The sequence below is a fragment of the Vulpes lagopus genome, chromosome 7 (genome assembly GCF_018345385.1).
Source record: "Vulpes lagopus strain Blue_001 chromosome 7, ASM1834538v1, whole genome shotgun sequence".
NCBI lineage: Eukaryota > Metazoa > Chordata > Mammalia > Carnivora > Canidae > Vulpes > Vulpes lagopus.
The window spans coordinates 17,702,389-17,715,578 of record NC_054830.1 but is presented as its reverse complement, the minus strand read 5'-3'; the positions used below and the strand labels follow the sequence as shown (position 1 = coordinate 17,715,578).

At 48.8% G+C, this 13,190-nt stretch overlaps 1 protein-coding gene across 4 annotated transcripts in view; it reads left to right on the top strand.

Annotated features, from left to right (window-relative positions):
• The window catches only part of IP6K2 (inositol hexakisphosphate kinase 2), a 31,673-nt gene extending 20,163 nt beyond the window's left edge, over positions 1-11,510 (top strand). For all 4 annotated transcript variants that reach the window (XM_041762588.1, XM_041762590.1, XM_041762589.1 and 1 more), the window contains 5 exons: positions 573-891; positions 2,815-3,037; positions 6,268-6,443; positions 9,938-10,113; positions 10,735-11,510. In XM_041762588.1, coding sequence (XP_041618522.1) covers positions 690-891; positions 2,815-3,037; positions 6,268-6,443; positions 9,938-10,113; positions 10,735-11,235 — 1,278 coding nt within the window. In that variant the 5' untranslated portion in view covers positions 573-689 and the 3' untranslated portion in view covers positions 11,236-11,510. The remainder of the gene's footprint in view (positions 1-572; positions 892-2,814; positions 3,038-6,267; positions 6,444-9,937; positions 10,114-10,734) is intronic.
• The last annotated feature ends 1,680 nt before the right edge of the window (positions 11,511-13,190 follow it).

Genomic DNA, 13,190 nt, shown 5'->3' with positions numbered 1-13,190 from the left:
AATTTTAGTGAACCTTAAACTACTCTAAAACATGAAGTATTAAAAATATGTATGTATGGGGGGCTCCTGGGTAGCTCAGTCGCGTAAGCGTCTGCCTTCTGCTTGGGTCATGATCCCTGGGTCCTGGGATCCAGCTCGCCATTTGGCTTCCTGCTCACCGGGGAGGGAGCCTGCTTCTCCCCTACCCGTAGCCCTACCTCGTGCGCTCGCTCTCGCTCAAAATATTTTTAAAAATGTATGAAGTCAACAATCTTACTAGAAAATGGCAAGATTTAATCTGAATTATTAGGTTTGAAATGGAACTTTACCTTATCGTTGCTTTGCATTTTTCCCGCCTAGTGGAGGGCACTGGCTGTTTTCGGAACACCTGGGGCCAGTCCCTGCTTGTCGGAATCTGGCCCCGCCCCGCAGTAGCTCCGGCTGTTTGTTTCTGCGGGAGGAGGCGGAGCCGGAGTGGGCGGCGTGGGCGGAGCCCCGCCTAAGATCTGGCTGTTTGTCTCTGCCGGAGAAATGATCGCGGCTTTAAGACGGTTCCCAGGCCGCTTCCAATGCCAGTGTCTTTTTGCTTCCAGCCGAGCGTCCTAGCCCGCGCAACCGAGGATCTGAGGCCAGACGGACGACAGACGGAGGACGCGCTGGCCGCTGGATCCCGCCGCCTCCCCTTTCTCCCTGCCGCCTGCGCCTGGAGGATGAGCCCAGCCTTCAGGGCCATGGACGTGGAGCCCCGCACTAAGGGCGTCCTGCTGGAGCCCTTTGTCCATCAGGTTGGGGGGCACTCATGCGTGCTCCGCTTCAACGAGACGACTCTATGCAAGCCCCTGGTTCCGAGAGAGCACCAGTTCTACGAGACTCTCCCAGCCGAGATGCGCAAATTCACTCCCCAATACAAAGGTGAGCCCCCGCTACCATAGGGGTCGCCAGCGCCTGGCGCCAGGAGAGATGAGAGGCGGCGCAGCCGTGGAAGGCCCTGGCAGCCATCCCGGGAGCCCTCACCCCTCCCCACACTCTGTGTTTTCCCTCCTCCTCTTGGCCCTCAGCCCAGCACCTCACACCCTCAGTTTGCAAGGCCTGGTAAGATTGCTCAATTGTTTTGTTTTGTGGATTTGTTTTGAGTTTATTTTTGGTGGAAGTATAGTTGTGTTTTATGTTCAGGTGTCTCTTGATCACAGTAGCCCATAGCCCCCCCTGGGGGAACAGCGGGGGAAGACTTTGGGAGGATTTTACCCAGAATCCTTGCGGCCTGCTTTTTGTTCTCCAGGAAACCAGAAGCCCTGGTGATTAGGTAGGCTGGGAGCAGGGTTGAGTCAGATGGAATGCAGGAGTGGGAGGCCTGTGCTGATTAGCTGAAGCCCTTTGCTATTACGGAATGTCCCCGAAATTGCGATGTTATGGCAACCCTTTGATTCACATATGGTGACTCTTTCTTTTTATACTGCATTTTTGGGGTGACATCAGCAGCCACTAGCGTAATGTGGTCTTTCCTGGGGAAGGGGGATATTTTGTAAATCAAAGAATCCATTAAGGAAATTAAATTTACATTGCTTGATTATACAAAAGACTCTTGAACAACCTAGGTTCTTCTGGGACTGTTGAAACATGCTCTTTGAAGACAGAATGTACTGGGCGCCTCTCTCTGTACTCTGAATATGCATGTGTGTTGTGGTGGGGGGTCGGGGAGTTGAGGGCCCTCACTTGGTCCTTCTCTGTTGTTTTTTCCAGGACAAAGCCAAAGGCCCCTTGTTAGCTGGCTGCCCCTGCCCCCCTTTCCCCCTGGTTCTTTCCCCGTGGCCACAGGAATGTGTGGTCCCCTGAATTCCTCACCCGGGGTCCTCTGCTCCTCTGCGCCCAGAGCCAGGGACCACCTCAGAAGTGTCATCTCTCTGAGCACGCATTCCCCTGCAGCGAGCAAGCGAGCGAGCAAGCGGGCGGGCAGCAAGGACTGAGCAAATTGAGTGATCCCGGGCCAGAGAGGCCTGGGAGGAAAGGTGTTCAGCCAGTCGGTTGTAAGGCGCTCGTCGGCACCTGCTGAAACGCTCCCACCTGACAGCCCCCTCCTCAAAGACTGTCTAATTACACATGGCAGGTTCTAGAGACTCAAGGGGGAGAGCTGCTTTCAAGGCCACCACGCGTCTGTGCTCCCGGCCCAACCCTATTTGCCTTGTGTTCATTTTGTTCTTTTGTGACTGCAAAGACCAATAAAGTAACATGTTTGAGGATAAAAGGCTTGGGGTGCCCACCTGTGTGGGGGTGCTACAAGAAGCCTTTGCTAGGGTGTCTGTTGTGCTGTGTGGTTTGTTTTGTTTGCTCCTTTATTTTGTTTTGCTTGCCCAGTCTTCCCTTACCCTTGGATGCTTCTTACCCCTCAGGATAAACCTTTGTTCCCCCTGTGTTCAGGCTCTGCTTTAAAGCAAGCCTCAGGCCGTCGGAGTTTCTGTTTAGGGCATCAAAAATTCCCACAAGATAAAAAGAGCAAATGTTTTTTTCTTCTTTCTTAGGATTAGAAGAATTACATAAAACTTAATAAACATTTTCAATGATGGAAAAATGTGTCTTGTAATTCTTTGGCTCTTGCCTTTTTGAGTGCATCAGAGAGGATGACTCTCGGCCATGTTTACTCCCTAATCGCTTGTCTTGTATGGTGTCATCTTTTCTAGCTGTTTTGATATTTGTTAGGTTTGCAGATGAGTTTGGGGCCTCTGGCAACATAGAGACTAAGGAACAGGGTAAGAAAAAAACAAATGTTACAATCATGTTATTTATAACACATCTTCTATGGAATTAAAAGTTCTTTCTGCTCCTCACCTCCCCTTCCAGGTGTGGTGTCTGTACGCTTTGAAGAAGATGAAGACAGGAACTTATGTTTAATAGCATATCCATTAAAAGGGGACCATGGAACTGTGGATAGTGTAGACAATTCAGACTGTGAACCAAAAAGTAAGCTCCTGAGGTGGACAAACAAAAAACATCATGTCCTAGAAACGGAAAAGAGCCCCAAGGACTGGGTGAGGCAGCACCGGAAAGAGGAAAAGATGAAGAGGTATGTATGAACTCAGCAGGAGGAGAAGTGTGATCTTATTTACAACCCAGCCCCCTAGAGCTAGGACTCAAATGATAGACTTAGTAGGTGCCTTGTCACTCAGTGTCCAGTTCCCACAACTTTTCTTTAATGACTGTGGGTTATACTTTTGAAATTTGTGTTAAATATTAGCATTTTAAGATCAGTATTTTTGAAATAGAAAATGGAGAAGATATAGTAGACTTTTAAAATGTGTATCATAGGTGAAGCTAAAAGGCAATGCCAATTCTCTCTTCAGCACTGAGGTCATCTTTAGATTATAGAAATATCACACTTCGTTTTTATTTTTTAAAAAGATTTATTTACTTTTAGAGCATAAGCATGCACATGAGCATGCAGCAGGGAGGGGCAGAGGGAGAGAGAGTGAGAAGATACTCAGACAGACTCCCAGTGGAACATAGAGCCCTATGTGGGGCTCCCAGCTCATGACCCTAAGATCATGACTTGAGTCAAAACCAAGAGTTGGACACTTAACCGACTCAGCCAGCCAGGCATCTCAGAAATACATGTCACATTTCTTTTGTATTTTACAGTTGCATTTCTTTTTTTATTTTACAATTAAGATAATCATGTGATTTTTCTTTTTTTTTTTAATTTTTTAATTTTTATTTATGATAGTCAGAGAGAGAGAGAGAGAGAGAGAGAGGCAGAGGCAGAGACACAGGCAGAGGGAGAAGCAGGCTCCATGCCGGGAGCCCAACGTGGGATTCGATCCCGGGTCTCCAGGATCGCGCCCTGGGCCAAAGGCAGGCGCCAAACCGCTCTGCCACCCAGGGATCCCTCATGTGATTTTTCAATTATAGTTTGGGCATATATGAAAAGAGTTTTGTGTACTTTCTAAAACAAAAGTGACTTTTACCAAATTTAGAGAAAGCTACATAAAAATGTACTTTTTTTTTTTTTTTAAGATTTTTATTTATTTATTAATGAGAGACACAGAGGCAGAGACACAGGCAGAGGGAGAAGCAGGCTCCATGCAGAGAGCCTGACGTGGAACTTGATCCCCGGTCTCCAGGATCATGCACAGGATCATGCCCTGGGCTGAAGGTGGCACTAAACTGCTGAGCCACCTGGGCTGCCCTTTAAAAGATTTTATTTATCCGAGAGAAAGCACAAGTTTGGGGGATGGGCAGAGGGAGAGGGAGAAGTAGACTGCCCAAGGGGCAAGGAGCCGCCTGATGACATGGGGCTTGATCCCAGAACCCCAGGGTCATGACCTGAGCAGAAAGTACCAACTGAGCCACCCAGGTACCCCTTTAAAAATGTACCTTTAAAAATTTGGGGGGGGAGGAATCCCTGGGTCGCTCAGCGGTTTGGTGCCTGCCTTCGGCCCAGGTGTGATCCTGGAGCCCCGGGATTGAGTCCCACATCGGGCTCCCTGCATGGAGCCTGCTTCTCCCTCTGCCTGTGTCTCTGCCCCTCTCTCTCTCTCTCTCTCTCTCTCTGTCTCTCATGAATAAATCAAATCTTTAAAAAAATAAATAAAAATAAGATTTTTTTTTGAAGTGGAATTTTACCACTTTGGCCTTTGAAAATATATCCTAAATCTAGGAATTGATTTTTTTATTTTTTAAGTATGCTCCATACCCAGCATGGAGCCCAATGTAGGGCTTGAATTCATGACCCTGAGGTCAAGACTTGAACTAAGATGGAGAGTCAGATGCTTAACTGACTGAGCTACCAGGTGCCCCTAGGAATTGATTTTTAAAGGGAAGTTATAAACAAAGGAAAGTACAGATTTAAAATGAGTCAGATTTACACCATATTACCCAAATCCACTATATAAATGCAGACATGGAATGCCTAGGTGGCTCAGTTGGTTAAGTGTCCAACTCTTGATTTTGGCTCGGGTCGTGATCCTCAGGATCATGTATTAGAGCCCTACGTGGATCTCCACACTCTGCATGGAGTCTGCTTAGGATTCTCTCTCTCTCTCTCCTTCTTCCCCTTCTCTGTGTCAGAAACAAAAACAAACCAGGGACTCCTGGATCGCTTAGTTGGCTGGGTGTCTGCCTTTGGCTTGGGTTGTGGTCCCAGAGTCCCAGGATCTACCCCTGCATCAGGCTTCCTGCTCAGTGGGGAGTCTGCTTCTCCCTCTGCCCCTCATCTCGCTCTCTTGCTCTCTTCTCATTCACACTCTCTCTCAAATAAATCTTTTTAAAAAAAGACATAATGAAGTCATCTGATTTGTTGTTTATTCTGCCTTATAAATGTTATTAGCCTTTTTTTTTTTAAGATTTTATTTATTCGTAGAGATGCAGAGAGAGAGAGAGAGGCAGAGACACAGGCAGAGGGAGAAGCAGGCTCCATGCAGGGAGCCCGATGTGGGACTTGATCCAGGGTCTCCAGGATCACGCCCTGGGCTGCCGGCGGCGCTAAACCGCTGCACCACCGGGGCTGCCCCTGTTATTAGCCTTTTGTTAGGATATATAACCTGCTAGTTAATTTATTTTGAAATAAAGTCTAAACATACAAGGAATTAAAAAAAAAGACTCTGGGTTAAATTATGCCACTGTGGATAAGCAGAGTTGTAGTCACTCACTGCTGCTGCACCTGCCCTGTGCCAGGCCCAGCGAGGAGCCATCCCATCACCTCAGGTTCCTCACTGGTGGTGGAAGACAAAATGATCAGTTGGGCATCCCTGAAATGTGGGATCCAGCTATACAGAGCCTTCCAAGTGCCGTTCCTTGTCAGAGCTTGTGAATATATAAATAATATATATAGATTGAAGTATATATAATGCAGCTAAGCAGGTTGGCTTATTCCCATGGGATTTCAATTCAGCTTTTCCTAGTTTCCAGCATTTGGAATCCGGGAACCTGCAGGTATTAGAAGCCAGGGAGTGGTACCACCTAGAAGAGGGCAGTAAAGGCTGCGGCTTGGGGCAGGAGGTGGGGATAAGATGGGGGTGGTGGATTGGAGGTACAGGGGGAGACAGGGTGTTCTCACATCTGAGGCTTTCCTAACGGTAGAAAAAAGTGAGCTGGCCCCTCAATTTTTTAAAAATCAGCTTTCTTGAGTTATAATACACTTATATAAAATGTATCCATTTGAAGTGTTTAATGTATACACTGAAACTCTCACCACATCAAGACCTTAAACTATCCATCACTCCAAAAGATCTTTTGTGCCTCTTTGGCCCTCAATTTTGATAAGACGTTGTGATTTATTGGCTTCTTGTCTCCTTACAGCCACAAATTAGAAGAAGAGTTCGAGTGGTTAAAAAAATCTGAAGTCTTGTACTACAGTGTAGAGAAAAAGGGGAATATCAGTTCCCAGCTTAAACACTCTAACCCATGGAGCATGAAATGTCACCAGCAGCAGTTACAGAGAATGAAGGAGAATGCAAAACATCGGAACCAGTACAGTATCCTTTGTTCACAAAGTGTCTCTGCTTTGGGGAGAGGGAGAGGGCAGATGAGACCCTAAGATCTCAAAGAAGCTGGGTTTGTTTTCTAGTCATGGTTGTGTCAGGATACCCTGTATAGTAACCGCAAGCAGGTTGTGTCAGGATACCCTGTATAGTAACCGCAAGCAGAGCTCCGTTCCCGCAGGAACAGAGGCTGGTCTGGGAATACAGGTGGTAGGGAAGCAGGTGAGGGGCACCTCTTGGAGGGACCGACCTGCATCAGGGAGGCTTTAGCCTAGAGTACAAGGGGCTGGTCTGTGTTTTCTGAAGTCCCCAGACTGCTTACTTGCCATGGGTGGGGTGGCTGGATGGTGCTGATCTTTCAATCCTGGTTCACCAGACTGGTATGTGAAGAATGGCACAGGGGCTTTTCTTTTCTTTTCTTTCTTTTTTCATTTTATTTATTTATTCATGAGAGACACACAGAGAAAGAGGCAGAGACACAGGCAGAGGGAGAGGCTCTGCCTCTCCATGCAGGGAGCCCGACATGGGACTCGATCCCAGGTCTCCAGGATCGTGCCCTGGGCTGAAGGTGGCGCTAAACCGCTGAGCCATCGGGGCTGCCCTCTTTTTTTCTCCCCTTCTAACCCATTAAGCTATGTTTCACTGATTATTTTTTTAATCTTAAACATGTTAGACATAGTATAATACTTTGAACTTATAAGTACCAGTGACCCAGGTTTAGCAGTTAATCCACTTATGTCCATCTCATGCCATGACAGTCTTCTTAAACCCAGCACTCCCAGCCGAGCTCTTTCTGAAGTGTCTCACCTGCACACACCTCAGCATGCATTTCTAGGAGAAGGGTATTTTAAGGTGTTATTACCATTATTGCTCCTCAAAAGTACAGTAATTCCTCATTATCAAGTATCTAGTTTGTGTCCCCATTTCCCTAATTGTCTCAGAAATATATTTATACTGATGGATTGTCCAAGTGAGGTTTGAATTTTTGAATTGGTCAAATGTTTGCATTTGGTCAAAATGTTTAAATCTCTCTTTTTTTAAGATTTTATTGACGCATGGGATCCCTGGGTGGCGCAGCGGTTTGGCGCCTGCCTTTGGCCCAGGGCGCGATCCTGGAGACCTGGGATCGAATCCCACATCAGGCTTCTGGTGCATGGAGCCTGCTTCTCCCTCCGCCTGTGTCTCTGCCTCTCTCTCTCTCTCTGTGACTATCATAAAAAAAAAAAAAAAAAAAAAGATTTTATTGAGGCAGAGACATAAGCAGAGGGAGAAGCAGGCTCCCTGTGGGGAGCCTGATGTGGGACTCAATCCCAGGACCTCAGGATCACACCCTGAGCCTAAGGCAGATACTCAGCCACTAAGTTACCCAGGCATCCTGTGTTTAAAGCTTTTAAAATACCCTTTCCGTTTTTCTTCTTGGAAATTTCTTGTCAAAGAAACTAGGTCTTGGGGTGCCTGGGTGGTATAGTCAGTTAAGTGGCTGACACTCGATTTCAGCTTAGGTCCTGATCTCAGGGTTGTGAGATTGAGCCCCAAGTTGGCCTCCGTGCTCAGCGGACAGCCTGCTTAAGACTCTCCCTCTGCCCCTCCTCCCTCAAATAAATCTTTAAAAACAGAAAGAAACTAGGTCTTCTAAAGTTTCACACCATCTGGATTTTACTGATTACATTCTTGTGGTGTTACTCTTTTTCCTCTGTTTCCATTAAGTTGCTAATTTGATCTCCAGGCTTGATCAGATGCAGGTTCACTTTTGGGGTGGGGGTAAGAATCCCTCTGAGATAGTATTGGCTGTTAGCAAGTACACTATTTTGTCTTTTTCCTCCTGTATTGCTATCGTCTTAGATCCCTTTTCCCACTAGGTGATTTTCTAGTTTTGTCATTCCTTCTTAGCTGGAATCTATAAACTTTTCCTCATCAACTGCATGCTTTTGCTGAGGTATGGTTGTTATAGGAAAGGCATATTAAATGTTTCTTTTCCTTTATTTACTAAATATTTGGAATAATGGGTGGGTTTTTCACCATCCTCCAAAGATGACCAGTGAGTTTTTCAACATCACTATAAATCTGTGAATTTAAACATACTTTATATGGTTTATTCCATTTGTAGTTTTTGTCTTTACTGATGTGCAAATTCTCCCATGTTTGGTCTTTTAAAATAGACTATTGAGCCCTTCTGACATAATCACGGTAGTCTGTGATGGCTGCCTTACTTTCTGGTATGAAAAGATGGTCCCAGGGTCATGTATGTTTTCTGCTCCAGATGTGAGTTCCTCATTCCTCTAAGGCAGGAGTTAAAACATTTTCAGTAAGGGGCCAAATAGTAACCTAAACATGAGGCTTTGCAGGCTGTACAGTCAGTCTGTCATAGCTCTGCCATTGTGGCATGAAAGTAGCTATAGATAATTAAATTTATGAATGAGCATGACTGTATCACCAAGATTTGCATATCCTTTAATTTTCATATGTCATGAAGTATTCTATGTTTTTTGATCTAAAAATTTAAGAATGATTTCTAGTTTACAGGTTATACAACAAATAGGGATCCAGGGAAAGGGCCATTTATGGGTCTGGGGGTCTCAGGGCTCTGGGAAACTGATCAGAATTTGGTGGTGCTGGAATCTTAGAACCAAGTCTTGAATTCCACTCAGATGAGGATTCAGATATTGGGTCTCAATGGGTCAGGGATCCCAGGGAGTCTCAATCCCAGAGTTAGGCTTACAGGTCTGGAGTCCTCAGAGTTTGCTCTCAAGGGCCTACCCTTTCTTGGGGGTGTGGGCTCTTGGGGTTCCAGTCCTCATGAGTCTGGGGTCTCAGGGTCAGATGCTCAAACTACCTATCTGCTGGAGGTCCCAGCAGGCCTGGGGCTCTCTGGGGTTGGTACCGAGAGCCTACAATGGGGTCCAGTTTAGGGACCTCGGAGGCCGGGCCAGGGAGGGGCATGCTCACCAATCCCTGCCCCAGGAAAACTGGTCTGGGTGCTAGGGGTGCTTATACGTCTATCTTGTCATTGTTTCTAGCCGTTTTTGGTGCTACACAACAGGGAAATACACATTTATTTTAATGAGAAAATTTTCATGAGTTCGTACAGATATTTCCAGTTCACATATAAGGCTACAGGATTTACTTATTTGGTGTCTGTTTATAACTTAGGACAATCTGGTGTGGAACCCTCTTCCCACGTCTTGCTAAGTTCAGGAAGGTGTGTGTGTGTGTGTGTGTGTGTGTGTGTGTGTGTGTGTGTGTGTCTGTCTTCCAGGCTGGGAGAACCCAGGCCTGTGTCAAATCTAGAACCAGCCAGTTCCTGGACAAGAATTAAATGTGAGTTTTAGCCTTGGGCTCCCTATGTGGGGGGATAGCAGGACTGAGGGGGCCCTCTGTGGACTTAGGCTTCTTTGAGGTACTGTGTGCAGGCATTGTGCCCTGGGAGTGCCAGGGCCCCATGTAGCAGCACTTTCTTTTTAGAGCGAGGATTGTCCTTAACCACTCAGAATTCATCTTACTGGAAAACCTGACTTCCCGCTATGAGGTGCCTTGTGTCCTGGACCTCAAGATGGGTACCCGCCAGCATGGTGATGACGCTTCAGAGGAGAAGGCAGCCAACCAGATCCGCAAGTGCCAGCAGAGCACATCTGCAGTCATTGGTGTCCGTGTGTGTGGCATGCAGGTGAGGGGAATGGAATGCTGGTGCATAGCGTGGGTGGGTTAGGGTATTCGGTAACTGCCACTCCTGAACCCTGGCATATAGTCCTGTTTTCTCAAGATTCCAGCATGGCTGAGCAAGTCTGTCGCTTTCTGATAAAAAGAACGCATGCCTGGATGAACCCTCTGGGGCTGTCCTGTTTGAGTGCAGAGCCTCTGTACAGGAGCAGGAATAAAGGCAAGAAGGTTAGGCTCTCTCCACTAATCCATACACTAAGCAAGGGCCTGGGGACAGAACTAGATCAGAGGGCTGCATCCTGAATGGGTGTTTTTTTGTTTTGTTTTGTTTTTTTTAAGATTTTATTTATTTATTCATGATAGACACAGAGACAAAGGCAGAGAGAGAAGCAGGCTCCCTGCAGGGAGCCTGATGTGGGACTTGATCCCAGGACTCCAGGACCACGCCCTGGGCCGAAGGCAAGCACCAAACTGCTGAGCCATCCAAGGATCTCCCTGAAAGTGTTTTGATCAGAGGATTGCGTCTTGTGTGACAGGTGTCTGATCCAGGGCTGTTGTATTGCTGTTGGCCAGTGTTCAGGCTTTGAGATAGCTGTCGGTACCTAACCTGCTGGTCTCCTTCTCACAGGTGTACCAAGCAGGCAGCGGGCAGCTAATGTTCATGAACAAGTACCATGGACGGAAGCTATCTGTGCAGGGCTTCAAGGAGGCACTTTTCCAGTTTTTCCACAACGGTCGGTATCTGCGACGTGAGCTCCTAGGCCCTGTGCTGAAGAAGCTGGCTGAGCTCAAAGCCGTTTTGGAGCGACAGGAGTCCTACCGCTTCTACTCAAGCTCCCTTCTGGTCATCTATGATGGCAAGGAATGGCCTGAGGTGGCCCTGGACTCAGATGCTGAGGACTTGGAGGACCTGTCAGAGGAGTCAGCTGACGAATCTGCTGGTGCCTATGCCTACAAGCCCATCGGCACCAGCTCAGTGGACGTGCGCATGATCGACTTTGCACATACCACCTGCAGGCTGTATGGCGAGGACAGCGTGGTACACGAGGGCCAGGATGCTGGCTATATCTTTGGGCTCCAGAGCCTGATAGACATTGTCACAGAGATCAGTGAGGAAAGTGGGGAGTGAGCTTGCTGGCTGCACCAGCACCCGAGAGACTCTGTGTGTCCCAGGCACAGCTGTGCTGCGTCGGGGAGGAGGCCAGTATGGCCAGGCCGTTGGCCCCTGCAGCCTGGAGCTGATGTGCAGAGGCCTCTGTGAGTCCCAGCCTGAGCCAGCCCCAACCGCGTTTGGAGTCTTTTATTTATTTTAACTATTTCTTCAACATTCCACATTTGATGATGCAGATACCTCTTTCTTCCCTGAGTGTAAATGTTCTAATACAAATCTTTTTGTTAATTGTACACAGTGCTGCTGTTGTTCTTACTAGGGGCAGTCAGCCAGCCCCTTTCCCAACCCTCAGAAGTTTCACACATGCTGTCTCCTCCACCCTAGTCCTGGAATATTCGCCTTGCCAGTGCCCCCACCTCAGAGACCCTAAAGTCACCACAGCTTCTTGGCTCGGTCCTTGGGTCTCTTTGGGGTTAGTATCGGCTTAGTGTCCAGCACTCCCTAAGCAAAGAACTACTTGACTCTTGATACATGTCTTTCCCTGCCCTCCATGCAGCCTAAGACAAAGTTGGGCAGCATGTGTGTCAGACCTTGAATCCAGCTCCTGCACCACTGGCAGCAGCTAATTGGTTGGTCACTGTGATGTCAGATGTCCTAGAGCCAAACTGGGGCCTCGAGTAGCTGTCAAGCTCTGGTCTGTTGGCAACTATGGGCTCCATGGCAAAAGGTCCTAGGAGGTGGGGAGTCCCAGTGAGAAAGTGTTCTGGGCAGTGTGGTCCTCTTAGCCATACCACATGTCACCGCTGCTACCCACAGCTTATGGCAGTCTCATCCACACAGCCCCAGGCAAAGCAGCCCCTAAGAGCTACTTCTTTGCTAGGAGGGCCCTGGGAGGTGTGGCAGGAGGTCTTGAACTGCAGAACCAGACACCTGGGAGAAGCCAAGGTAGGGTCCTGATGTCCAGTTCTAACAGCCCCACACCTCCCCAAAACTCCCAGCACCTCCTCCAAGGCCCACTATGCCTATGTGCACTATGTCCACAAATGCCAACTGTTTGTGCCCACAGTCCCTGCACCCTGGGCCCAGGCTTCCAGTGGTGAATGTGGCAGGACCAGTCCCTGGACAGGAATAGGAGGCCCCCAGGACCCTTAGGGCCTCTCTCCTGGGTCCCTCCCTCTCAAGACATCAAGGACAGGTCAGGGCTGACTGGAAAGGGGTGCAGGGGTAAATACGTTCTTGAGGCCACAGAGCACCCCCCTCCCCACCCTCAGCAGCTCTCTTGTCTGCTCAGAAGGGAGCATCAGAAGTCCGATTATTTGAAGTTGTAAATCCTGTAAAGACAATAAGGGCAATGTAACAGCGACTGAAATTGTGTGATAACCTTAGGTTGTGAGGGAGGGAAATGAGTCCCTGGCAGAGGAAACCCTGTGGAAGACCCACAATAGAGGAGTAGAGAGAAGCTAGCAGAGAGAGTAGGTGAGTGGGCAGCAAGGACTGGCGGATGGGAACGGCCGACCTGGTTTCGTGCCTGTGGCTGGAGTAGGGACTCGGTGGAGAGGGGTCCTGAAGCCTGCAGACACCAAGGAGACCGGCCCCAGCGGGCGCCTCCCAGTGTTGGATCAGCGAGATGCAACAATGGGACTAACTACGCCGCTGCTTAGTAGGTCAGGATCCACTCCCCCAGCGCGCCCGGCACGCTGGGGACTAGAGCGCGGGACACAGGCGCTGCCTTTGGGCTGCGGGCGGAGCGCTCCTTCGGGAGGTAGGACGGGCCGCAGCACCTGGGCTGGAGTGGAGGGCCAGGCGGGAGGAGCTGCGGCGGGCGAGAGAGGCTGCGAGGCTCGGAGTCTGGGGGGCCGGACCCGACTCACCGCAGACTGGAGCCGCTCCGGGCCGCACCGCCCCGCTCGGGGCCGCCAGGGGGCGCCGCGATCCGCGCTGGGGCCGCCCCTCTCCCGAGGCGGGGCTGCGGC